General features: G+C 31.9%; 3 protein-coding genes across 18 annotated transcripts in view; 2 read left to right on the forward strand and 1 right to left on the reverse strand.

The window, feature by feature from the left end:
* Positions 1-1,137: 1,137 nt before the first annotated feature.
* On the reverse strand, positions 1,138-8,322 carry LOC146530000 (ras-related and estrogen-regulated growth inhibitor). Its single transcript, XM_085201078.1, has 6 exons — positions 6,926-8,322; positions 6,406-6,542; positions 6,062-6,220; positions 4,715-4,867; positions 3,753-3,915; positions 1,138-1,811 (listed from the first exon to the last, which is right to left on the reverse strand). The coding sequence occupies exons 1-6, from the start codon at positions 7,041-7,043 to the stop codon at positions 1,570-1,572; spliced, it is 972 nt and encodes a 323-aa protein (XP_085057204.1). The 5' UTR covers positions 7,044-8,322; the 3' UTR covers positions 1,138-1,569.
* Positions 8,323-11,683: 3,361 nt separating this feature from the next.
* Positions 11,684-18,458, forward strand: GlnRS (Glutaminyl-tRNA synthetase). Its single transcript, XM_085200012.1, has 12 exons — positions 11,684-11,932; positions 12,016-12,414; positions 12,661-12,775; positions 13,142-13,507; positions 13,889-14,076; positions 14,674-14,900; positions 15,401-15,537; positions 15,750-15,921; positions 16,425-16,662; positions 17,075-17,220; positions 17,626-17,815; positions 18,335-18,458. The coding sequence occupies exons 1-12, from the start codon at positions 11,816-11,818 to the stop codon at positions 18,380-18,382; spliced, it is 2,343 nt and encodes a 780-aa protein (XP_085056138.1). The 5' UTR covers positions 11,684-11,815; the 3' UTR covers positions 18,383-18,458.
* Positions 18,459-19,524: 1,066 nt separating this feature from the next.
* Rab3-GEF (Rab3 GDP-GTP exchange factor) overlaps positions 19,525-25,370 on the forward strand; it is a 29,280-nt gene continuing 23,434 nt past the window's right edge. For 9 of the 16 annotated variants that reach the window (XM_085199995.1, XM_085200004.1, XM_085200000.1 and 6 more), the window contains exons 1-4: positions 19,527-19,720; positions 23,555-23,767; positions 23,872-24,052; positions 25,165-25,306. In XM_085199995.1, the coding sequence (XP_085056121.1) occupies positions 23,666-23,767; positions 23,872-24,052; positions 25,165-25,306 (425 nt within the window). In that variant the 5' untranslated portion in view covers positions 19,527-19,720; positions 23,555-23,665. Of the gene's footprint in view, positions 19,721-19,791; positions 19,813-19,929; positions 20,002-23,554; positions 23,768-23,871; positions 24,053-25,164; positions 25,307-25,370 lie in introns of all 16 variants that reach the window. The other 7 variants (XM_085199999.1, XM_085200003.1, XM_085200009.1 and 4 more) reach the window with 5 other exon arrangements.

The raw sequence follows: 25,370 nt of genomic DNA on the forward strand, positions 1-25,370 counted from the left end.
CCATATTATGGCCCCCTTTTAAGACTTTTTAGAATTTAACCATACATATAAAATTTTCAGATTTTTTCCTGAATTCTCTGTAGATGATAGATTTTGAATTATCTGTAGATGATAGCTGCCAAATTTCATAATTCTAGGTCAACCGGAAGTACCCTATTATTGTGGATTCTCTTTGTAGTATCGAAATACGTGTTTTTTTGCGATATAAACGGCCATATCTTTTATTTTTAGTGAATGTAGAAATACAAATTATTTCAGAAAATCAAAGGACTTAAGGGATTAAGTACCTAGTCTATTTTGTAATAGTATTCGTATTCTATGCCATTTATATTAAAAGGCCAATCTATTCGTGTCCACGGAGAACATTGCAAAAAGAAAGGTTATTATGATTATAAATATATATACAAGTATTTCCATATCTATTACAATAAAAAGTGTCCCTATAGTTGCGCAGTTGGTATTTCAGCTCAGAATTATTTTTAATAAAAATGTTATCTATTGACTTTTATACATGAGGCCGTCGTGGCACAGAGACACAAAGGTGTGACTGTAGGTTCGATCTCCGGCAGAGGGAATAAATTATTATTTATTAATATTTTCATTTTATCGCTCTGGCACCAAAGCAAAACCCCATCGTTGCGTTCCGCCATTCAACACAGAATGCCTCAAAAAATTGATAGAAAGGGGGGAACGGAGTGTCTTAACACTCTAGGTTCATTACATAGTTTGTATATACGAGTACAGAGAAACTTATATTTGTAGTTAATTGCATACAAAATGAGTGCATGTGTACATATCTTAGTTGTACTTCGTTTTCCCAGTTGACCTAAAATCCTGAAATTGATTAACCGGTTTTTACTTCTTGTATATGATAGAGTTCTAGAAAATTATTGGAAAAATATTTAATTTATATTTGAGCGCCTATAAATTACAGTACAAACGTTTAAAATTTTACGAGATTTCAGAGGTAGATTATTAAACTAAAATAATCAATAAATTTTCCGTGAATACACTTAAACAATATTAAAATTTTTTCGTATAATATAACGTAAACAAAGCAAAGTTAGTTTATATACAAATGCTGAATATAAACGACTTTTTAAATTTATAATATTTATTTAACATTTTATTTGTTTAATTTTACATAAATTTAATATATTATCTATTTGTTCTGTCTATTTCTTAAACTGGGTTCAGAAAATTGGTAAGGCGTTTAAATTTTTATTTGTTGTAGGTACATTGATAGTCAGTTTTTTTTAATTTTGTTTGTTCTAGTATAGTCTCTGTATCATTTTATAAATAGCGATCTTATTACTTAGTACCAACAATATAATCGAATTTAATTTCATATATAATTCAATTTTTTTTTTAAACTTATTTAAATACGCTTAAATCGTTAACAAATTCTTTGCAATACTATTTTAATCGTCGATGATAACATTAATATTTAAAACCACTACTCCTTACCGCCAAAATACTAATTTAGCGCCTCAGCCTTCGAAGGCTTCAGTCACTTCTTGTTAACATAAGGTCATTGTATTAATTTTATATGTAGAGGAATATGATTTATTAATAAGTATTCGCATTGTTTCCCCTCATAGAAACGCTCATTCTTCTTATTGGATTCGGTATTGGGCCGGTGGAAGGTGGGTACCTCGGCCGTTCAGGCCGAGGTGGAAGTCGGGAGTCAGTGCTTGCTCGAGCCCGGAACTCATCCATACATTCTGAATGACCTGATGAAGACGTAGAGTCACTACGAACGATGCCTATTTCATCTCCCTCTTCTAATTCAGCTTCCGTAAACCTCCGACCTGAAATACATAAATCAATTAGTGTAAATTTATATAATTATTATACGTATTCATAGTTATAATATGAGGCCGTCGTGGCGCAGTGACACAAGTTTATTATAAATTGATTCGCACGCACTCAACACGCAATACCTCATGCGGCAGAAAGTTGAGAATGGAGTGTATTAACATTAGGTTCCCTGTCTTCTCTGCTATAGGTGGGATACAGTGTGGAGCTGAAAAAAGAAGGTGAAAAACACAATTTTCATTTCATAAAAGTAAAAAATAAATATATGCAATTAGGCAATTATTCTCATTTTTGTATATATAATTCGGATAAATCCATAAGAGAAACATATAATTTTGACATATTATTCTGTCTATTCTGTCTTAACAGTTACAAATACCTCTCAAATTATTAAATAACTTTATTAAACTTTACAGCTCTGTACAATAGAAGTTATTATAAGCAAGTTTAAGTCATGCCATTATAATATTATAAGCAAGTTTAAGTCATGCCATTATAATATTATAAGCAAGTTTAAGCCGGCAATGTGTTCAATTCTCTCACTACGTGAATGAAGAATGTGATCTCAAAGCGTTTATTCCGTACGTTAGGAATTTGCACTATGTACGGATGGCGTGACGCTGTATTCCTTGAGGTTCTATGTCGGTACTAAACATGTTTCCCTCTGGAAATTTACCACTTCATTAATTTATTTCAATATCTTGGCATTTACGCTAATCTTGCAATCCATCCTTTCTTCATTTCCGTACCTGGATCTTTTTCTTACTTTCACTCCCTTTTTTCATCTCTATAAATAGATTTTATAAAGTAGTAAGGATCCGTTCTCATTGTAGCGGGACAGTTCTCATGTTATTTTTAAATTCTTTTTTGTTTCTTTTGTTAGAAATGATATAATGGCTGAATAAAATTGAAATCGCTGTGTTCGAATATTAAAGTAACTTACTGTATATTAATTTACTACTGAGTAAATTTTATAAAGCTTGAGTACCTACTTTAAAAAATAATAAAATATCCTTTTAAGAACACAGGCTTAATATCCTTTCAATTTACGAGTATATCCTTTGTTTTCAAAGAAATCAACGCTAATTGTGGAAACGTGGTAGCGACATGTTTTATTTTAATAAAGCAATTTACGCTTTGCTTGCTTCCCTTTATATCCCGTAACAGCAATAATCATATAATAATTCTATTTATGATATTTGGGCCTTCTAAGGCGTAAAATTTTAATTGAAATATTTTGGTTAATATTAATAGTAAATAATTTTACTCACTTTAATGTATAGGTAATTAATTTATTAATAATCAATCTTCTACAAACTCATGTTGGTGAAGCTGTTGAGGCGTTAACAAAAACTGGCACGAATCGAAGAGAAGAGAATCGAAGTTCTCCATTTTCATGATTGCTTATAAAAATTGTCAAACTTAAATTATCGGGCATATAATCTCATTCTATATGAAATTAACTAAAAATGTAGATTTGTATTAATTTTTCCCTATAATTAACTTATATCACTCGTATATTTTGATTGCGAGGACTTAGAAGCTTATTTTTTCTGAATTCTTATCGACTGCAGATGTGGATTTTTGATAAAGATTTTAGCAAGGTACTTTTACGCAATCTTGATAGAAGTGTTTTTGATAGAAGGACGAACAGGTAACAAAGTGACTCCTAAAAACAAAACCCTGCGAGGGTACCTTTTTTGATGCTCGTAACCCTAAAAATGTACGTAGGCACTCGTAAGTATATGCATTTTAAAATGTTTAACACTTTTTTTTTTCTTAATACAACATAAGATCTAGTGAAAAATAAGTTCGTTCGTTTTTACTATAATTCAAATTATTCAATTAGGCAATCAAAATTTATTAAGGCAGAAATAATAATTTGTGTAAACTGTCCCCATTCAATAGTAGAACGTAGTTCAATATTTACTTACAATACGTAGGGTTGATATCGACGGTTTCAGATGTGGTGTCCGATATGGCACGCGCGAGCGGGCGACCTAAAACTGTAGGGTGTTTGTCGGGATCACTGCGTCCCCGAGACCATTTACTTCCAACTCTCCAAAAGCGACGTGCATCACGGAATACACTCCACACCTATAATTTATTATATATAAAATAAATAAATCAGGTTCACGGGGTAAGCAGGGGGAACCTCCATCAGCCTTTTAAGGTCCACTGCTGGACATAGGCCTCCCCCAATGCTCGCCACTCCGTCCGGTCCTGCGCCCTTTGAATCCAGCGGTTTCCTGCTAGGGGGAACCTAGTCGCCCGAATTTCAGCGAATTTTCGATACGCAATGTTTTTGGGAATCAACGCCAGGATTTTGTTTTGGTGTCAATGCCAAGAAATGAAAATATAAGGAAATAATAACTCATTCTTTCGTGTGGGGGATCGAACCCGTCGCATTACACCATTGTACACCTGCGCCACGATGGTCTCTATATATTTTGAAGCATATTATAAGATGTTACCATCAACATAAGATGTTACCATAAAACACAGTAAAAGTTTAAATAAGTAAAACGTCACTACCAGAAATACGATCGTCTCTAAGGCTTAAGGGCGCTTAATTGATCTCAAACTTAGTTTGGGTTTAAGAGGACTAATGGGAATAACGGACTATTTTAATAATAAGATACAATAATTTAAGCTTGGTACATACAATTTTTATTATATTTTAATATTTAAATATCTATTTTAAATTAAGAATGTGTTTCTAATATTTTTTAATTTATTTAATGGAAAACTGCGTGTTTTTGTTTTTTTATTTTTTAAACAATAAAGTATCAGTATTTTTTTACAATATCTATTTTATAAGTCAGGAAACAATTTAATTTTCAGGCGGCAATCGAATTTTAATCTTTTAATAAACAAATATTCATAAAATACTCACTTGATCAATGCTTTCCCTAACAGATATTTCGTGGAAGCAAACGCATCCTATCTCCTTGCTTCTTCGCTGTCCTTCATCAGTGCTAACCATACGGTCTCCCACTTGGTCCATTTTGTTTCCCACAAGAACCACTGGAGTTTCCAAAATACTGTCCTGAAAATGTTATATAGAGTGTATTGATTATTTACTTTTTCTTGTTAAAATAAACATAATAATAATATAGTTAAACAAAGTAGGCTCAATTAATATTTAGGCTTCTAGTCCATGAGATTACTGCCGCGGGGGATGTCAACGCGACTGTCATTGTGCCGATAGTGGTTTCAGTTAACGGTTTAATAGCGAAAAGCCTAGACTGGATCAAGAACCGGATTTCAGAAGGCAGTTTTACTTGAGACAGCGTTTATTCTGAGGAGAGGTTCCTCTCTCTGGAGTCCTAGCCACCGATGGCTTGGACCCTTGAACCCTCGGTAGAGTGTTTATTTTATATTTTTAAATGTATGTTTATATTAATGTATATTTAAAAATGTTAAATTTAATCCTCTTTGATAGAAGTGTTTAGTGATAAAAGTACCTATATATTGTATAATATGGATAGAGCAAAATTTGTGGGTGGGTAGGGTCTACCTATTACTCAAACTTTCAAATGGAGTGGGTTAATTAATCAAGAGAAGAAGTTTTCTCCGTAACCAAAGTAGTGAAGTTTTGAGATAAATTAAGGAATAAATAATAGCCGAACATGATCTTAGACTTAATAAAACAAAAAAATAAACCCTTATAAAACATAAATCATGTTTTAATTATTATTCTTGAAATTAGATCCCTTTACAATGGAGCCTAAAAACAATGGAAATTTCAAACAGTACGTACTTAACTATGGCGAAGTTACGCGGAAACTCGTAAGCTGATCATTAATTGCTTTGTAACATGTGCGAGATCTTATTACTCCTATGAACTGAAAGCTTCAATATGTATGTAAATGGTTAATCATTTTGATTCGCTACTATTGAATTTAAATGCTATAGAAATTTGTTTACGTTTGTTTCGTTTGAAATTTGATTTTAGTATCTATATTAGCTCATATTCGTACATGTATATATACTGTCATTGCTGCATTAATTTAAAAAAATCTGCTTCACGCTGTATCCCGCTGTAGCAGAGTATGCGGTGATAAACTAGTGTAAAGACACTCCATTCTCCACTTTTCTCCGATTTTTCTGAGGTGCCAGAGCGAAGAAATGAGGATCGAACCCGCAACCGTCGCGTTACAGTCACACCCCCAGTGCCTTTTGTCGCTTTAATATTTAAGAAAATAATATGTGAAATATTTAAGATTATGAAATTACTAACCTTCATACTGGCTGTGAGCCTGCGCCGTCTCTTGTTGTAATTGATGAGAAATTTTAAGCGATGGCACTCATCAAACGAGCACTTGTCCGTAACAGAATACATCAAAATAAATGCTTCTGCCCATCTAATGTTACTTTCTAAGTTCGCATATTCGCTCTCCTGAAATATATTTAATTTTTAAATACTTTTTATTATTACCATTTATAATATAGAATTTTAATACAATGAAGCTATTAAAATAAAAGTGGAAGTGTTTTTATCTATAGTTTTGGCTCTGTTAGAACAATATGATAGTAAAATAATAATTTATGTTAAAGTTACTTAAAGAAAATCTGGTTACTTACATGAGGATCCCCAGCCGAATCAAGGATTTCAAAATAAACAGTTTCGTTATCAATTACAGTTTGATATGCGTATATTTTTTCTAAGGTGGGATCGTATTCGCCAATGAATCTTTTTGTAATAAATCGCACGACAAGTGCTAAAATAGTAATAAGTACATGGTAAAATTATAATTAATATTATAAGAATAGTATTTTAATGTAATATCTAAAATAATTTTAGATTTTCCTTAGAATCTGAGGGCAGTCGTGGTGCAGGCGCACAAAATGTGATTGTAAACGCGACTGGTTGTGGGTTCGATCTTCATTTGAGGAAATGAAATATTTATTGAAATTTATACTAACAAAGTGCAAATATTGAGAAGATAATCTTAATTGTCAACTAAAAGCTTTTTAATATACCTAATAGTTTCTACCAGTAAATTAATTAAGTAAGTTATTAAATTAATTAATTATTCACACTTGATATTTTTCAGTTTAAAGAACAAATTATGTTTAATTTATCCGTAAGTAAATCTTTTACCTGACTTGCCAACTCCCGATTGTCCTAGTACCATAATTTTAAAGGGCTTTTGCTTTGGATAGAGCACTAGCTTAGCTAAGGATGACTTTGGCGAAGGCGTTGTAGTCGTCATTATCATTGCCTAAGATTATTCATTTAAGTATAATAATAATATTCCAGGATAATAACATTCTATAAATATATTTATATCTATTTACGTATATGATGGAAAAGTGAGCGGTAAGAGAGTTAGGGGGAGACCTTGGTTGACCTTCGAAAACACAGTATCAAAAATACTGGAGGAAGGTCACGTAAAATGCATTAGGATCCCCCGGAAGGCATGTATGAAGAGGCTGATGATAGTGAACGAGGCGAAAGAGGTATGTAGAGACCGTAGCGTTTGGCGCTCCGTTCTCTCCGACTACCTCGCTATCGTGCGTGATATACGTGCGTGATATTTTATCTGTGTATAATATACAGGTACATTATATAAATATCATACTTATAATTGTTTCTCCTATTATTTAGGTCAACTGGGAATATCCTATAGGTCTACTGTGTAAGGTGAATATCATAAATAAATGCTCGTATCTTTTGATTGCGTTGACTTAGAAGGGACCCCATGGGACTGTACATTTTGGATATTTTGAATTAATTTCAGCCTGTTACATATACGCGATCTTGAGATAAATAGACGGACAGACGGACAACAAAAGTGATCTTATTATAGTTCAGTTTTTTTTTGCAATTTAATAAACAGTTAAAATTAAAAATATAAAATTTAACTAGTTACCAAGCATTTGTAAAAAAATTATGATATATAAACTGAAAATTACAATATGTTTATTTTTATTAATCATACAAAATACCAAAATTTATTCACATGTAACAAAGTACAAAGAGCCGTGGATTTATAATATAAAATTTATTTGTGTTAGTACGCTAAAGATAAGCTTGAATCACTGACTCAGCTTTAATAAAATAGCTTTTACGACCCATATTGATACATTTAGTGTTATGTGGGATTTTTTTGCCAATATCTTAAAAGTTTATTGCTTCTGGTTTAAATAACTATTAAACAAGCAATTTCTATGATGCAGATATATCGATATAAACATGTATTAATCTTAGTATTGTTAATTTAATAAATTTTCTTAAACTTATGTAATAATTACTTAAGCTACATATTTGTTATTATTAGATATTCTTAATTTTAAATAGGACTTTTTTAATATTCTATACAATAGTTAACACTTAATTGGATTATTTCACACGTTGTATGTATCTTATTATGGATTACGATAATAATAATAGCTGCTAAACAGAGAATGAAAATAAAAGTGCGTAATAAATCGCGATGACTGATCAAATCAGGCGCGCGCGAGTATGTCGAGAGAGACGCACCGAGCTACTGCGGTTTGCCTCAACTCTGTAAGGGGATATATCCATACACGAGAAGAAAAAAGCTCAACTATTAACTTTTAAATGTGGAACTAGAAAAAATATATATAAATTAATACTATAGAATACAATAATAATAACGAAGTTATTAGTCACTTTCTTCTTAGTCACTTCTTAAATACTATGTGTGTGGTAATTAGGAATTGGTAAATTATCACATACTTATCCGTACGAAAGTAGGTAGTTTTTGTTTCATTCAGCTGTAAATGTAATAAGTTTTTTGTTATAAAAAAAATTATTTACCCTTAAAATGTGATAAAATTGCTAGTTTATAATTTTCACTAAATTACTACGCAAAGTGTGCATTATAATATATGAACATACTAAAATGTTCTGTACGCGGCTTAACAACCGCGAAACTTACCTCATTTTCCAAATCTATGGGCATATAACATATACATATGTCTAATAACATAAAGTTTATATGTTTTAGAACATAATATCTATATTGAACGATATATGTACATATTATAGGGACCGTGGTCGTAACTGAGGGTCATAAAGTTCCCAAATGAGGTACGATGATCACCGTGTGTGGACGGACAGTGTATATAGGTATATGTGTATACGCATATCTATCAAATTATTATCAGCTGCTTCTCTCCCACGCAATGTCGGCCTTAATGACAGCGTACCAGTACTTTATATTATGTTGGTCTTCTATATAGTGTCTAATCATTTCGTTATTGCTTAACTTAAAGGCTTGAATAAACAAATTTTCATTGTAACTAATTACTTGTTCGTATTATATCTAAAAAGGATAAGAGATTTTATGTGATGTTATTAGAATTATTATTATTTATTATTTATAATATATATAAGTATTTAAGTCTATACATTATAATAATGTACTTTTATTGTAGCTATCTATAGGTACTTATTCGCACAAACAGTTATTAAACAGAAGTAGAGACTGCATACATAGACCTGATTTTCTTTTTAAGGTTCCGTACCGTTGTTTCTAAGTAAATGCAATCGAAAAATATGAGCGTTTATGCGTTATTGTTGTTGTTGTATTTTCCATAAAAATGGCTCCTCCCCATTTGGCGTCGCTATAAAAGTCTCTAATTTCATGTCTAAAAAAATAACCTATAGGGTAGGTTATAATATTGGTGAAAAGTGAGAACATATATAAATAATGGAAAAAAAACCGAATGTTGGAAAATGATATAATCTATCTATACTAATATAATAAAGCGGAAGAGTTTGTTTGTTTGTTTGTTTGTTTGAACACTAAGATCTCTGGATCTACTGGTCCGATTTACATTGTTTTGGTTTTGTATGAAAGCTGCATTCTTCAGAAGTGCTATAGGCTATATAACATTACATTGTACATATAAACTAATATATTTTAAAGTACTTTCTAATTTGACATGCAATTTATTCTGCCATGTTAATAACAACCGTCGCGTCGCTACGCAACCGTTACCGCGACATACACTATACAACTATTGTTAATTTTTATGTAATTATTTGTTGTTTATTATTTATTTAAACTACACTTTGGTTCTCGAACATTTTATTCGATATTGCTCGCAAAAAATATTCTATTTAATATAGAAAAATGTTAAGTAATTTTATAGAGTCGATATCTATGTACGCACGCACGGAAAACTTTTTCTAATATTAAGAATATCCTTTAGTTAATTCTTTTGTTGGTTCATTTCAATAACTCAGATATTTTTTCTAATAGTGTGTTTCTACTTTTTATTCTTTTTGATTATTTAAGCTTATATTTTCTTACTAATTCTATTGTAAACTGAATATAATTTCATAAATATATTTAATAGATATTCTTATAGTTTAAGCAGGCGTAGCCGCTTCCGGGTCCACTAGTTAGGTATATAATAAACTTAAGTTTGTCAAATTTATAAGTCACGTAGCCGTTGACGTATAATCATAAAAATAGAACTCTCCGTAGACGAGACCAACTCGCACTTGACCGATTTTCTAATAATCACTTTAAAAGAAAATTTTTTTTTGTAATTAGGTATTACAAAATTTCAGATTTGGAATATCTGATGAAAAATAAATAAACAAATAGAAATATATAGGAAGTCCAATTAAAGTTGTTAATTATAGCATGTAGTCTTTGTTGACAAATGAAAATGGCAAGGATCATAAAATCTTTGCAACACATGATTTATTATAACATCAACATAATATTTTATAATTTTATACTTATATAATAGTTAAGGAACTGGTGGGATAACATCGTTAATACTTCATCAAAGTTTTTTAGAAGTTGAAATCAATACGCTTATAAAGTGTAATTTAGAATTTGTAAGTCGTTACCTTAAGCTTTTAGTTTAACTTTATAAACAAGATTTGTAACATTTAGATATTTGCAAGAAACCTAGCGCAGGCTATATTTTCATTCTTTCAATAATATTTATAATTTAAATCTCTGCAAAAAATATTTTAACTTTATTTAGATTCTAACAAATGTGATAAGACAAGTTCACAGTTAAGCGATTTGATCAATGAACCATAACATGATGTCTTCGTGATTTACATAATTATTGTTTTTAATATCTTCTGGTCTCACAGTAGGTACCTACGTGTATATGCATTGATTTTTTTTTATAATTTAACGTCACACCGTATCCTGCAGGCAGAGAGAACATAGGTTTACCGTTTAAGACACTCCGTTCCCCATTATCCACTGAAGTCTATAGCGTGTTGAGTGGCGTCTGAATTCGGCGGAAAGTGGGAAAATGTCTTAATGGGAACAGTGTGTTTTAATACTAGGTTCCCAGATCATCCATTCTTTTGTGCCTACTTGAAGTATTTTTACTGGTCAAACAATAAGGAATGACAGTTTATTACTATACATTTTATACATTATTATTTATCTACAACTATTGTAACATAATCATCAACTAATCCAGTGTTGATTAATTTTAGAATTATCAATTATCTCGATAAGTAATTATCTCGATAATCGAGGAGCATACAGTAGTCTGCACTGCCTATTCGCATTCGAGCATATTAGTTCAGCGGCGATAATTGCAAACGTTTCTTCTCTCAACGTAAACGTAAAAAATAAATGTAACGTTAAAATATTGAAATAGGCAACACTAAAAAAAATGCTGCCTCGTAAAACTGTTTTTCAATGCCTTATTATAACTATTAAGACAGTACTTTTGATGTTATTTTAATTCATATTTATTATTTTCATCGGAATAAATTTATAATAATTTGCCTTTAAAGTAATAATAGGAAATACATTTTATTTTTGACTTATCGTAGTACCGTTCGGAATTTATTTAGGCAATAATGAACGTCGCACGTTAATCTGTAAGACGTCATAAAATGACAGAACGAGAGTTCATCATGTATACATATGACATATCGCATTTACATATTGTTCAATTTAGGCAGCGGTAGTTAGATGTCTATTTAAAAAAGTGCTTTTTTTTCATTAATAGGTTTATATATTTTATAAACATGTCTTGTGACGACAACGTAGAAAAGTTTAAGCAATTAGGCTTAAGTGAGCAAAAAGCAAAGGAAACTTTAAAAAATGCCAACGTTACCAAATTTTTGCTTGCCGCTATACAAGAGGTTAAGAAATAAAAATATATTAATATTATAATTTTATCTGTATTATTTATATATATGAATAAAATTTCAAATTTTGTTTTTAGGTTAATCCTTCAAGTTTACCCAGTGGTGCTGGTTTGTTGGTTTACCATCTGGCTACTAAGGTAAAGCCACAAATTTCTTATAAAATACCCTTTCTCTGTAAATATATCGCTGAAGGCAAACTAGATTCTTCACTGAGGATTGATGCTGCTTTAGAGTATCTTTTAAGTTGTGTTAATGAAACAAACATAAATGTTAAAGAATTCGAAAGCGCCTGTGGTGTTGGAGTAGTTGTTACTCCTGAGCAAGTGGAGCAAGCTGTAGAAAAGCATATGGCGAAATTTAAGCAAGAATTATTAGAAAAAAGATATCGCTTTAATTCAGGTATTATTATGCAGGCAGTTAGATCAGATTTAAAATGGGCAGATGGAAAAGCAATTAAAAATGAAGTTGATGTTCAGGTAATTGTATTGTAATAAGACTTATATTATGTAGCTATAATTTATTGTTTCTGTTAAAACAAATATTCCCTTTGTGTTATTTTATTCATAATGTTAAAGAGAAATATATATTGTATTTACACAAATGTTTATGGCAGAAAGAGAATGCTTATAAAAGAATGACTAATTATTATATAAATTTAGTTGTAAATTTTTGGATTAACTATGGAAAGCTTATTATTCATAATTTATTTTTAATATTTCCAGATTTTAGATTTATTAGGTCCTAAAACAGAGGCTGATTTAGCACCTCCCCCTAAGGCTGAAAAAAAAGTAAAAAATGTTGAGGTTAATAAGAAGATTAAAAAAGGAGAAAACTCAAGTAAGTTGCTATTTTTTTCAGAATTACATTGAATCCCGCTTTTAGCAGGATGTGGCTGTGAAAACAATCCCTTCTCCTCTTCCCCTCAAATTTAAGACACTATATATTGAGTGGCAGAATTTAACTTTGCACTTTGTCTAACTAGAGCAATGTGATCAATATTTGGGTTGGGTTTGAAACAACAACCATATGTGTTTGTAGTTATATGTCATTCCATTGCACCACAATTGTTATGTTTAGGCTATTGTTATGTTTTACATTAATCATTATGTAAATATGTGTTGATATAAACTTTAATTTAAAAAAATTAAACTTTAATAAAAAAAAATATGTTAAATAATTTAATGTTTAAAAAAAAATCCACAGGTGACAAATGTGAAACTGTTGTATCAAGTGAAGAAGTCAGTGGATCTTTATCTATGCCAGAATTAATGAAAAAGTTACCTTTTCATGCTCCCGGAGAAAATTTTAAGAGTGATGGTTATGTAGTCACTCCTAATACTAAAAAGCTTTTAGAGGAGCATTTAAAAATAACTAATGGAAAAGTTAGAACTAGATTCCCTCCAGAACCAAATGGCATCCTCCATATTGGGCATGCTAAAGCCATTAATATTAATTTTGGATATGCAGCTGCACATGATGGTTTGTGCTTCTTAAGGTATGATGACACAAATCCAGAAAAAGAAGAAGAGAAGTTCTTTATTGGAATTAAAGATATGGTGGAGTGGCTTGGTATGTTTTATCTTAATATGAACACATATAATTTTTATGTAGGTAGTTTATAGGTGTTATGTACTTTTTTATCCTTCTTATGAAATTTATAATGTAGAAAGATGATTGACAAATGTTATTACAATGTTTCTTGTTAACTCTTTTGTCACATAACAAAATACAGATGCAGGGCCCAGTATTAAGACACTCTTTTCCCCACTTTCCACCAATTTCCAAGACATTGCTTGTTGAGTGACAAAGGTGCAAGAAAATAAAAATAATTCATTCCTATAAGTCAGAATCGAATCTCCAGCCGTTGCGGTTACAGTCAGACGCCAGCTCGCCGTTTATACCACTTCGTTTCGACAGTATCTCTAATATTTATACATATTATTTTATTAGGCTACAAACCATACAAGGTGACACATTCATCAGACTACTTTGATCAACTTTATGAATGGGCTGTTAAATTAATAAAGAAAGACTTAGCATATGTGTGTCACCAAAAGTCAGAAGAGATTAAAGGCTTTAACCCACCACCATCCCCTTGGAGAAATAGGCCTATTGAAGAAAGCTTGCAATTATTTGAGGTAAGTGATATAAGTGGTATTGAGGTTGTAGATGACTGTAGTGGCACAAAAGTACACCGTTTGTTTGTGAAATTGGTTGATCATGGTTGCAAACTCAATTTCCACTGGGGGATTGAATTATACTTAATGGAAACACTAATTTTTAATCTATTTGATAAAACATTCAGTATTTTTTTATTTCAAAATATTCACCTCTACACTTTTTTTAAAACAACCAATTTGGTTTATATATTAGTTTAAATACTTATGTAAAGGAAAGTAAAGTAAAATCACAGAGTTTGATACTTTTATTCTTTTATACATAGTTTGTTTTATGAACTTTATGTTATGTCCATTAATATCTAACTTTATATACAATATGAAACAAACCGCTTTCAACATAGAGTTTATTAAAATAATAGTAACAAATAACAGTTTGTGAATATTCTTCCTAGGAAATAGTAGTTCAAATTGAACCTTTTTGTGTTAGAATTGCCTGGTCAGAGTTTGCACTGCGGTGAGTTACTTCAGACTGTGTCATATACAACTCTTAGCTATATCTAATTATTTATTTAAACTTGTGGACGAAGTTGGTACAATAAATGAAATCACTTGTAGGATATGAAAAATGGCAAAATTGATGAAGGTGAAGCTACATTAAGAATGAAGATCACCTTAGAAGAGGGTAAACAGGATCCAGTTGCATATAGGATTAAATTCAAACCACACCACCGTACTGGAAACAAATGGTGTATTTATCCAACTTATGATTATACTCACTGCCTTTGTGATAGCATTGAACACATCACACACTCTCTATGCACTAAAGAATTTCAGTCAAGGAGGTATGTTATTTTTTCATATGTCTTATTTTCCATTAACGTTAGTTTATATAATTTATATTTATATAATTTAAATAATTTGACATTGTAGGTTTAAAATAAAATTTATCATTCTCAGTAATACTTTATTATATACTGTTTTCTTGCGCCATAATGATCATTGTAGTGCATATCCTGTTAATATTTTGATACATATCCGAAGCACATTATAGAAATTAACACATTAAATAGTTGCAATAGAATATATTTAAAATATAGGCAACATTTTTATCGTTATCAGTTTAAAAAATTCTCTTTCATAACAGTAAGGTCAATGAGCTGCAAACTGAAGTTAGGTATTATCAATTTTGGTGCATTGTTCATTCGAAAATAAAATAATAAAAGCAAATAGTAAGAAAAGTCCTAAAATCAAACCTGCGCAGCACAGCTAACTTCAAGACTGCCAAAAGTCAACCGAACTGCATGCATGTAGATTTTCTACTAATAATGGTTTTTAATTCCAGATCGTCCTATTACTGGCTTTGCAATGCTCTAGACATATATTGTCCAGTGCAGTGGGAGTATGGTAGATTGAACGTAAACTACACTGTGGTTTCCAAACGAAAAATTGCCAAACTCATTGAAGAAGGAATAGTAAATGGTATAATTAATTAATTATTATTAATTTCTCATCCAAAAATCTTTGCAAGTGTCTCATGGCACAGCAGCAGGCAGAATTTATGATATTTCAGAATTTATTATTTGATGTAAGCATAAACTTTTTGCAACCTCTATTACTTGCTGGTACTTTTGTGAGAGGTGTAGTGGAGAATCTAAAATGGGTTTAACACTATATTTTAAAAAATGTTCCAGACTGGGATGATCCACGGCTTTTCACACTAACGGCGCTGAGGCGACGCGGCGTGCCGGCGCCGGCGGTCACCGCCTTTTGCGCGGCGCTCGGCGTCACGGGCGCGCTGGGTGCCGTCGACCCCGCCCTGTTGGACGCAGCCGTGCGTGACGCACTCAATCTTAGCGCTCCTAGGTATGTCCCAGGGAGGTGATGTGGCACTTAGTCTGAACATGGCGAAAGTCTTCGATCGAGTGTGGAACGGGTCACTCCTTGCACCTCCAGCTTATGGGCTTCCCAAAATTTAATGCCAGTCAATTGCCAGCTTCCTGCTCCGATTACATGTCCGTAGTAGTAGATTCAATATTCATTGCTATGCCACAGATGATACCACAGTAGCCCCTTCGGCCGTGCAGGACTTTCTCGGGAAAACGCTGACCAGTGCCGAAATAAACTTGTGTCTTCTATTGAGGCATCCCTTGGGAATATTTCCTCATGGGGCTTAATTCAACCCCTTTTGTTCTCATTATAAAATAATATTGATCGTTTTGCAGGAGTAGCAGTACTATGTTAGCAATTAGATTTTTGTATGAAAGATATTAAATATTGCCTTAGAAAAAAAACACATGATATATTGTAAGTCATAAATAATAAAACAATTGTTTACAAATTTTCTATAAGTGCGTTATTTTTTACAGGGTCATGGTTGTTCTAGAACCATTAAAAATAACAATCACCAATTTCCCTAGTAAGGATCCCATAACAGTGAAAGTACCGGATTTTCCAAGTGAACCGGAAAAGAGTTCTCATAATGTAGTTTATGATAAAATTCTATATATAGAATCAAATGATTTTAAAGAACAACCTGAAAAAGGGTACCGACGTCTAACGCCTAATCAGTCTGTGGGCTTGCGACATGCTGGATATGTTTTAAAGGCAAGTATCTGTTTAGTTATTTAAATAAATTTTAATGAAGTCATCATCGTGTCGTGTAGGCACAGCATTATCTAACTGTAAATGCGACAGTTATGGGTTTGTATCCGGCTCGGTGTTACCAACTATTTTCAATTCCTCACTTTGGTAATAAAACAAAATAGGCATTGAATTCAAGAAGCAATAACTCGAAAATTGGTGAACAGTGAATTATAAGCTGGATCTAATTTTATAATTTTGCAAACTAATTATAAAATACGGTAAAAAAAGTTGATCTTCCTAAAAAGTATTTGTATCTGTATCAAATGGTCAGAAATCTTACATCGATTGATTGACATATTCATATGAATGTGACACTAATAAAAACGAGTTTGAAAGCCTTTGTATTTATAATCAAATGATGTAAATATTTTAGGTATCAAAAGTTATAAAAGATAATTCAGGGCAAGTGGTTGAACTGGAATGTACAGCAGAATCAACCGAAAAGGCAGAGAAACCAAAAGCATTCATACATTGGGTTTCACAGCCAATTCATGTTGAAGTACGACTGTATGAAGCATTGTAAGTATTTATGTGGTTAAATATATTTAGTGTACAAATTATTTCTGTGTGTTTTAAAAAAAAATCTCTTAATAAAAACTAATAAAGAACCAAAGATGATTTAAATTGATTTTTATGTTTGAGTATAATAATTATTCCATAATTATATGGAAATCGTGTGGCGCAATGATATAACGTGTGACTGTAATAATAATTCTTTTCATTGAATTTCCATTTTCCTCGCTCTGGGAATTAATCAAAGCGCGACATTGAATTCCGCCATTCAAACTTCGGCGGAAAGTGAGGAACGGAGTGTCTTAACGCGGGGTACCCTCTGCCCTGCTATATATAGGATCCGGCGTGAAGCTGAAAAAAATATAATAATATTTATTTTAAGTAAAGTAATAGGTATTTAAATGTAAATAGGTTCAAACATAAGAATCCCGAAGATCCTTCAGAAGTTCCAAACGGTTTTCTCTCCGACTGTCGCACTGATACTCTTAAATCTATGCGTGCCTTAGCCGACAAGTCTCTGGCCGGTGCTAAAGTGTACGACAAGTTTCAATTCGAGAGAATCGGATTCTTCTCCGTTGATCCTGATACAACTTCCAATTTGGTATGTTGACAAATTTATCAATTTATTTTGTTAATATTTTTTTAAAAGGACTAAATTGGACAAGTGTTGCAAAGGATAGTATAAAATGGAAGGATGCATTTCCCAAAGGACGAGTTAAAAAAATACTCCGCTGCTGATCTCTCGGAAACAGTACTTTAGATTAAAAATAATGCATAAATAAAACATTCTATTTTATGTATTTGTATGTAACAGTATTCTTAAAATAAAATTATGATTGTTACCTCAGAAAAGTTCGGATGATGTCTTCTTAAATTTGCATTCGGTATGTGCGCTTTTTTTATTTGAAAGGATACACTTCAAGGATAGTTTGGTGAATGTTTGGATAAGTTTCTGCAATATCAAATTACAACGACTGTTTCTTTTGCTTGGCGCAGACTTAATATTATAAAATCTTTGTAAAATTATTTTTTACTATTTAGTTTGTTGAGGTCGGTTTTTCTTTTTGTTAAAAATTAATCTATTTACTATGACATTTTATGTTAATGAATTTCCTTACAGATGGTCTTCAATAGAACTGTATCTCTTAAAGAAGATTCTGGAAAATAATTATAAACAATTTTATAAAATTTACATCATTTTTATATTTATATCTAGTAATTTATAAAATAAATAATTTATTATGTCCGAGTGTTTTAATTGAATCATTATTTACAATGAAATAAAATCTAATAAAATAGCTTAAAACGAGCGTTACTATAAGAAGTGACGGTCTCGTGAACCATAGAATTAAGCTAAATCAAAATATTTATCCAGTTGCATTTTTTCTTGCAAAATTTGAGCAGGATTCAGGATCTTTAATTTAGAGTTGTCGTTGTTTCGCATATAGCGAAAGAGCCTAGTGTTAAGGGTTAACACACTCAGTTCTCATGGGCGTAGGAATAGTGCCTAAATTTTCCTAACAAAAAATCATCCTTGTAAAATAAAAAAAACTTTACATGAACAGCTTTACTCTTCAAAGCTAAAGTTCTCCTTAAAATCATCTCTATTTTTCTTTTCTATATTTGGTCTCTACCGTACAGTCTCTTAAATTGGACATACTAATTACTGAGTGGCGTAACTTAACACTTCACTTAATCGGAGACATCGATGATCGAACCCGTAAAACGTTAAAACAGAGAATGGTAAATGTTATGTGTGAAAATGAAAAAAGCTTATAAATTATATGATACGATTGAGGACTAGAACAAGAACTCATTCTAATTTATTTTAATAGTGTTTGTATAAGAACAAGGACGTCTAATGTTATTTGTAAGTTTAAAAAAATATATACAATAGGTAGTGTTTTTGTCTGATTCAATATGAAAAGGAAAGTTCTAAAGCAAAAAGGTCAGTCGTGCAGCAGAAACACAAGTGTGTGACTAAGCGTGATTGAGTTCGATTCCCACTGGAAGCAATAAAATATTTATTTAAATGTATGTATTCACGTCTGCGCTCTAGTGTCGAGGTAAAGCGCGACGTTGAGTTCCGCCACTCAACACCAGAATTCGGCGGAAAATGGAAAACAGAATGTCTTAACACAAGATTCCCTCTGCCTAATCTGCTATGCCGGTACAGCGTGAAGTCAGTTTAAAGTTACTACGAAATCAATACACAATTATATTCTATGGTTAGTATATATAATAAATCATCGATACTGTTACTCGCAGCGAGTGAAGGTCTGGAGTAGAGGCTACACTGTCCGAGGGCGCAACGCGGCGGGCGGCTGTATCGAGCGTGGGCGGCCGCGCATGGCACTTGTGACTTGTCACCACTCGCACCCGCGCTCCCGCGACATGCACTACGCGGCACCCCGCACTCAAATTTAATTCATATTTCACAAATAACGCATTTGAGTGCGATGGACGATTAATATAGGAATATGCGACCGCTCTTTTAAATATAAAGGTGAGTACAACTTTATTATATATTTTAATTTAACGTAATGTTAGTTTACAGCATAAAGATTTTTGTTCCAGAAGCCTTCTAAATTGATGCTGGTACGTCACTTTCGCTACTTCGTCGTCTATATGACGTAACTTATTTCAGACTTTATTCATCTAGAGGTTAATTAAGTTGCAAAATTCAAAGTTATCAGTTTCGAAATATATTTTCAGTTCTACGCATACCGCTACGGTTTAATATGACATAACGTTGAGAAGTATATATATGCTTTTCAGATAGTAGTAGTAAGTACTAGCTTTAAGTTAGGTTCACAAATACAATATTTAACAAAAATATAAGTAAGTTTGCTACGTATTACATTTTATAATTTAGAATACTTCATTTATGTGAAGCCTGTATTGTTGCTTCTATTATAATTAAAAATTATTTGGTAATTTAGACTACATTTTCGACAGCAGCTTACTCGAAAAGTTTACTTTGTCTAGACTCTGATGCAAGAGCACGTCATATACCCATGACCTAGCCAAAGTCAAAATAAATAAGTGAACAAATCTGGTGTGTAAACGGTCTTTTTTATGGGTTTAAATAATGTTTTTGATTAAATCAACAAAATATTTTTATTTTTTTCGCTATTAGAATTTTAAGCTTCCTTATATTTATTTGTTATAGCATCTAAGTATTTTTTTATAATGTAAAATTATATATAAATGAAATACCTTCACAAGCGCTTGTAGGTCGATTCTTACTGAAGAAAATGAGTTTTTCAATTAATTTATGAACGAATCCACAAGCGTCGTGTTTATGCGCTTTCACCTCTGCGCCATAAAGCCTTTCTTATACAAGTAATCTTTTAATTCAAGCAGAGTATCTATTCTTCTTTATTGTTAATTGTTTCTATTCTTATTTTTCTTTACTATCATATTTTGAACTATCTACACTTAATGGCAATTCACATTTACTATCTCACATGCTGGTGGCAATTAGTGAACTGGAGCAAAATTTACATACTGATATATTTACATTACAGCTACCGTTCGTTTTCTATTTTCAATTCTTTACTTATATTTTGGCTTAAGTTTAAGCTTGTTATAAAACTTGTCCTTTTGTCTAGTATTTTTTATCTTAAAATTCAATGCATTCTCATTAAAATACTTTTGTCTGAGTTTGTTAAACGATTACGGATTATTTTATAGGTATTAGAAACTTATATAGTTCATTAATTTAAAAAGTTTAATAAAAGAGATCGTATATATTTTTATAGCAAGAGCTGCCTTTATTTCACTTTACGATGTTACTCATAAACCTGCGGGTGGCCGTTAGCATTTAGAAAATATCTAATTTTCTCGACAGTTTAATTGCTCGTCTGTTGTCGTCACTTTTTATATGTCGTTTGTAGGAAAATAATATAAAATATCTACGGAATGATGGGTAATACTTATACTGCTACTAATACTTTCAATAAAACGTTAGGTTCAAATCTTATTATGGATTTTATTATACAAACGAATTGCTGCTGCAAAATCATTTTGGCAGCGGACTTTCCTTTTTTAAACGGTTTTATTACTTTATTTTCTTTATTATATTTTATTAAACGGGTGACCCGCTTTCATTGAATGACTAATAAGTCATTACCGCTTTTTGTTTGTTTATCGGAGTGGGGAGGCTAAAATAATTTAAAATCAATCATGCCTCCGTAATATACGATACTCACTGTGTTTAATCTATGTGCCAAGTTGACCTCAATTTTCAAATATGTTTATCTGTTAACGAAAACGTGTATCATAATCAAAAGCTTCTATTAAATCGACATTAAGTTATATTTAGGCGTATACAGTTTAGCCTTTTGAATAATATTCTATATTTATCCGACATTTTTATTATTATATAAGACTATCGCCTTTCCGAGTCCTTTTCGATAATTCAAACGCCTGGGAACTAAGAAGTAAGTACCTATAGTTTGACGAAACCGTCAAACTCTACTTCTCAGAGGTCGCATATTTTGAAGAAAAATTCTATATTTTATGTAAATAGAAAAAATTTCGGTTGTTTGAATTTGCGAAGATAAGGAAAAAAAAATGATATACTTATTTACCACTTAAGTAATAGAATTCTAACAATAGTGGAACTTTAATTTTTCATATGCATTAATCGTTTAAAGTATAAATTCCTAAAACTAAATATGAATATTTTTAATTTTTAACCATCTATGTACGTACGTAAGTGGTGACGTTATGAGTTTAAGTAACGCAATTCTGACGTCGATGATAATAATAGCTGACTATGTTGAAGATATCGATATAGATATGATAAAGGACATTTTATGCGCTGTAGTCCGGTGTGACTACGGCAGACTGTAAATGCGGTTTAAACTTTTAAAGTCCACTCGGGACATATATTTATATCCACATACATAAATCCACATATATTTAGGGTAAATAAATTTAAAATATTTAGGGCTTAGGCTTTTGCCGGCCTTTGCCTCTAAATCCTCTAATTGTCATTTCGTATCCACAATCCATAATACCCAAGAAATCGTTTATATTACAGCGTAGGTGACAAGCTAAAGTTAATAGCAGCTGCCGGACTTTATCTATTTATCCTTAAGAGGTTTATAGTTCATAAAATACATATAACAATAGCTGAGATTCCCAGTGGTATGGGCGAGTTGTTATAAAATTAGGTCGTACCGGTAAATAGGTCAAGGGAAACCGACCGGGAAACGTCATTATACGTATAACTAGTCTACGCTACGAACCTAATTGCTTTCCATTAATATGAACAAAAATAATTACGTGCATTTTCCCACGAATTATTATTAGAATCAAATTCAAATATGAATGAAGTAATAAATTGGCTATGATTTGTGCTCGTCATGCATCATACTTTTTACTTTGATGGCTTCCGTACATAATACACAAAGTTTTCTAAAGTAAATTGAGTAAATTTTTGCCAATTTAATTTAAGAAATAAAACTGAGTTATAATTAAAATGTAGGAACACAGTTGATATTGCTTTTGAAGGATTCTTTTGTATTTCGTTTCCAAAACTCCGATGACTTAAGTAATTAATATTATTTAAATAATATTCAACATTTTAATAATATTTTTTATGAATTAACTTTTTCCGCTTTTCCCGCATGTAGCAGGATCGACACTGGGCATCCAGTGTTAAAACACTCTTTTGCCAATTTCCAAGACATGTTAAGTTGAATGACGAAACTCAACGGCGAGCATTGTCTCACCAAAGCGGAGAGTGAAAGAAAACCAAATATATAGCGTTATCGGTACCGGTACGTACCTATAATCATCTGTCCGAGTAGGAATCGAACCCACAACCACTATATTTACAGACAGACCCTGTTTGCAATGTGGCGGTTAAAATCGGAGCTATGTTTATTGTTACGTCTCATAACCATAGTTTTTTTTATATATTATTATTAAGTAATTGGTTTCTCAACTGACCAGATTCTCAACGGATTCAGTAGGTTTTAATAAATGCCCCGTCCCGAGACCCTCAGGAAAAAAGGCATTCACTATATTCTTACAAACACCGCCCCCCCCCCCCCCCCCCTTGTTAAGTTAGTAAATAATCTGTTAAATTAGTGTCAATTGTGGGTTTAATTTCAGAAGTATAGGAATTTGTGTGTGAATGGATAATGATTACGTGTCCGCTATTGATGATTGCTGTGGTTGCGTTGCGAAAACGGTATCTCCAAGAACTTTATTAATTATGGTGGAGGAGTGTAATGCTGCCTGTTTCTGTAGGATGTGAATATTTATGTATGTACTATTTATTATTAAGTATATATTATTTTAATGATATACTTAATATTTTTAGATATGTCGCCAAGTGATAATAATGACAAGCAATATTATTGTACAATATAATGGGTGTAGATGAGCCCATGTATAGAGAATCGAAATATACTGGGTCGGGCATATCAATAATATGGATATTCAAAAGCAACACTTATGTCCACGGCTGGTGGATTATTTAACTATAGTTGGGGCTAAGCCTTACACGTCAGGCAAAGGGTTGGCTCCAGTACAGGTATGGAATGTCATATTGTAAAGTATTATATGTACTATTAATAAGCTTATTATCGTATTATATTATTATGTAAGTACACTTTTGTAACTGATTTCTCCTGTTAGGCGCCAGAACTGCTCCGACGATATCCATTAACAAATCATGATGATTTTCCTTTGCCGTTGGATATGGTCTACTTTTGCCAGCCAGAGGGCTGCGTGTCGGTGGGCCCCAGGCGACAAGTCGCACACATTACGACAAGGGACACTACATCATTTGTTTTTACGCTTACGGATAAAGATTCAGGTATTTTTGTTATGCTGTTAATATCATATATTCTATACTTTATATGTTTGGATGTTTGTTACTGAACCTCAACAACAACAACTGTTGCATTACAGCTTATTCAATGACAGCTTCGTTTAATTCTTTATGATATTATTCCTTAAATTTACACAGAGAAAGTTGCGTTTCTTCTTATTAATGTTTATATTTGATTTAAGAGGATTTGAGAGGTTTAAGCTGACCTTTTGGCTAGTGTTTTTTGTGATTACAAAAGTAGAGCCATAAAAATCCCTTTGAAACTAAAATTTTGATGTCTATAGACTTTAATAAAAAAATATCCAACGTATATTAATTCTTCTATCCTGAATATTTCAGACTAATAATTCCATTAGAGCATAAAGAACAGTGTTGTGTCCATGATATAGTGGTAGTGCCTTTATCTTTCACTTTTAATAAATCAACTACAAAAATAAATATTAAGAATTAAATATTTGACGTTGCTATCAGTACACGAGGTCTAGGCCGCTTGTCAAAAAGCAAGTTAGACCAACCAAGTGACCTTACACTTATACTGTACTAGCGGACCCGGACGCGGCTACGCCTGCTTGAAATATAAGAATATAATTTCTATAGAAATATAATTTCAATCTAGATGAAATGCTAAAAGTGACTATTATATTTATTTTCATAAGGATGAATATCAAAATGACGCGGTAACGAACGCGGTCGCGTAGCGACGACGGTTGTTATTAACATGGCAGAATAAATTGAATGTCAAATTAGAAAGTATTTTAATTTATTAGTATATATGTGTAATGTAATATTATATACTCTATAGCACTTCTGAAGAATGCAGCTTTCATACAAAACAAAAACAAAGTAAATCGATCCAGTAGATCCAGAGATCTTAGCGTTCAAACAAACAAACAAACAAACAAACAAACAAACTCTTTCGCTTTATTATATTAGTATAGATAGTATATATGTATGAACACTCACACAAATGCAAAGCTCAGCTTAAACCTCGTGCATTGTTCTTATGTATCCACTATCGTGTATTAAATTAAATATTGCATACTTCATTTGCAAATATCTATGAGGTGTTGATATTGATGTTGATTCATTTTGAATAGGTAAAACACGTTATGGAATTTGTATTAATTTTTATCGCGCTGTCGAACGAGCTCCTGCGCCGGGACCTCGTGAGCGCAGCGTGTTGCGTAGAGAATCCTGGCGTAAATCTATGGAAAGAAGTTCCGATTCTGCCTTCTCCAGGTGAACATTAATTACTTCTATTTTATTTATAAAAATATAAGATAAGAACCCGACTTTAAAGTAT

The sequence above is a fragment of the Heliconius melpomene genome, chromosome 17 (assembly GCF_056956725.1).
Source record: "Heliconius melpomene rosina isolate 202511_hmr_F chromosome 17, ASM5695672v1, whole genome shotgun sequence".
Classification (NCBI taxonomy): Eukaryota; Metazoa; Arthropoda; class Insecta; order Lepidoptera; family Nymphalidae; genus Heliconius; species Heliconius melpomene.

Excerpts from the sequence above, each read along its gene's own strand:
- LOC146530000 (XM_085201078.1), bottom strand. The coding sequence starts at position 7,043 with ATGATAATGACGACTACAACGCCTTCGCCAAAGTCATCCTTAGCTAAG. Across the intron at positions 4,868-6,061 it reads GGCTCACAGCCAGTATGAAG|GACAGTATTTTGGAAACTCC; the intron begins GTTAGTAATTTC and ends TAACATTTTCAG. Across the intron at positions 3,916-4,714 it reads TTAGGGAAAGCATTGATCAA|GTGTGGAGTGTATTCCGTGA; the intron begins GTGAGTATTTTA and ends AATAAATTATAG.
- GlnRS (XM_085200012.1), top strand. The coding sequence starts at position 11,816 with ATGTCTTGTGACGACAACGTAGAAAAGTTTAAGCAATTAGGCTTAAGT. Across the intron at positions 12,415-12,660 it reads AAAATGAAGTTGATGTTCAG|ATTTTAGATTTATTAGGTCC; the intron begins GTAATTGTATTG and ends TAATATTTCCAG. Across the intron at positions 17,221-17,625 it reads GTACGACTGTATGAAGCATT|GTTCAAACATAAGAATCCCG; the intron begins GTAAGTATTTAT and ends AAATGTAAATAG.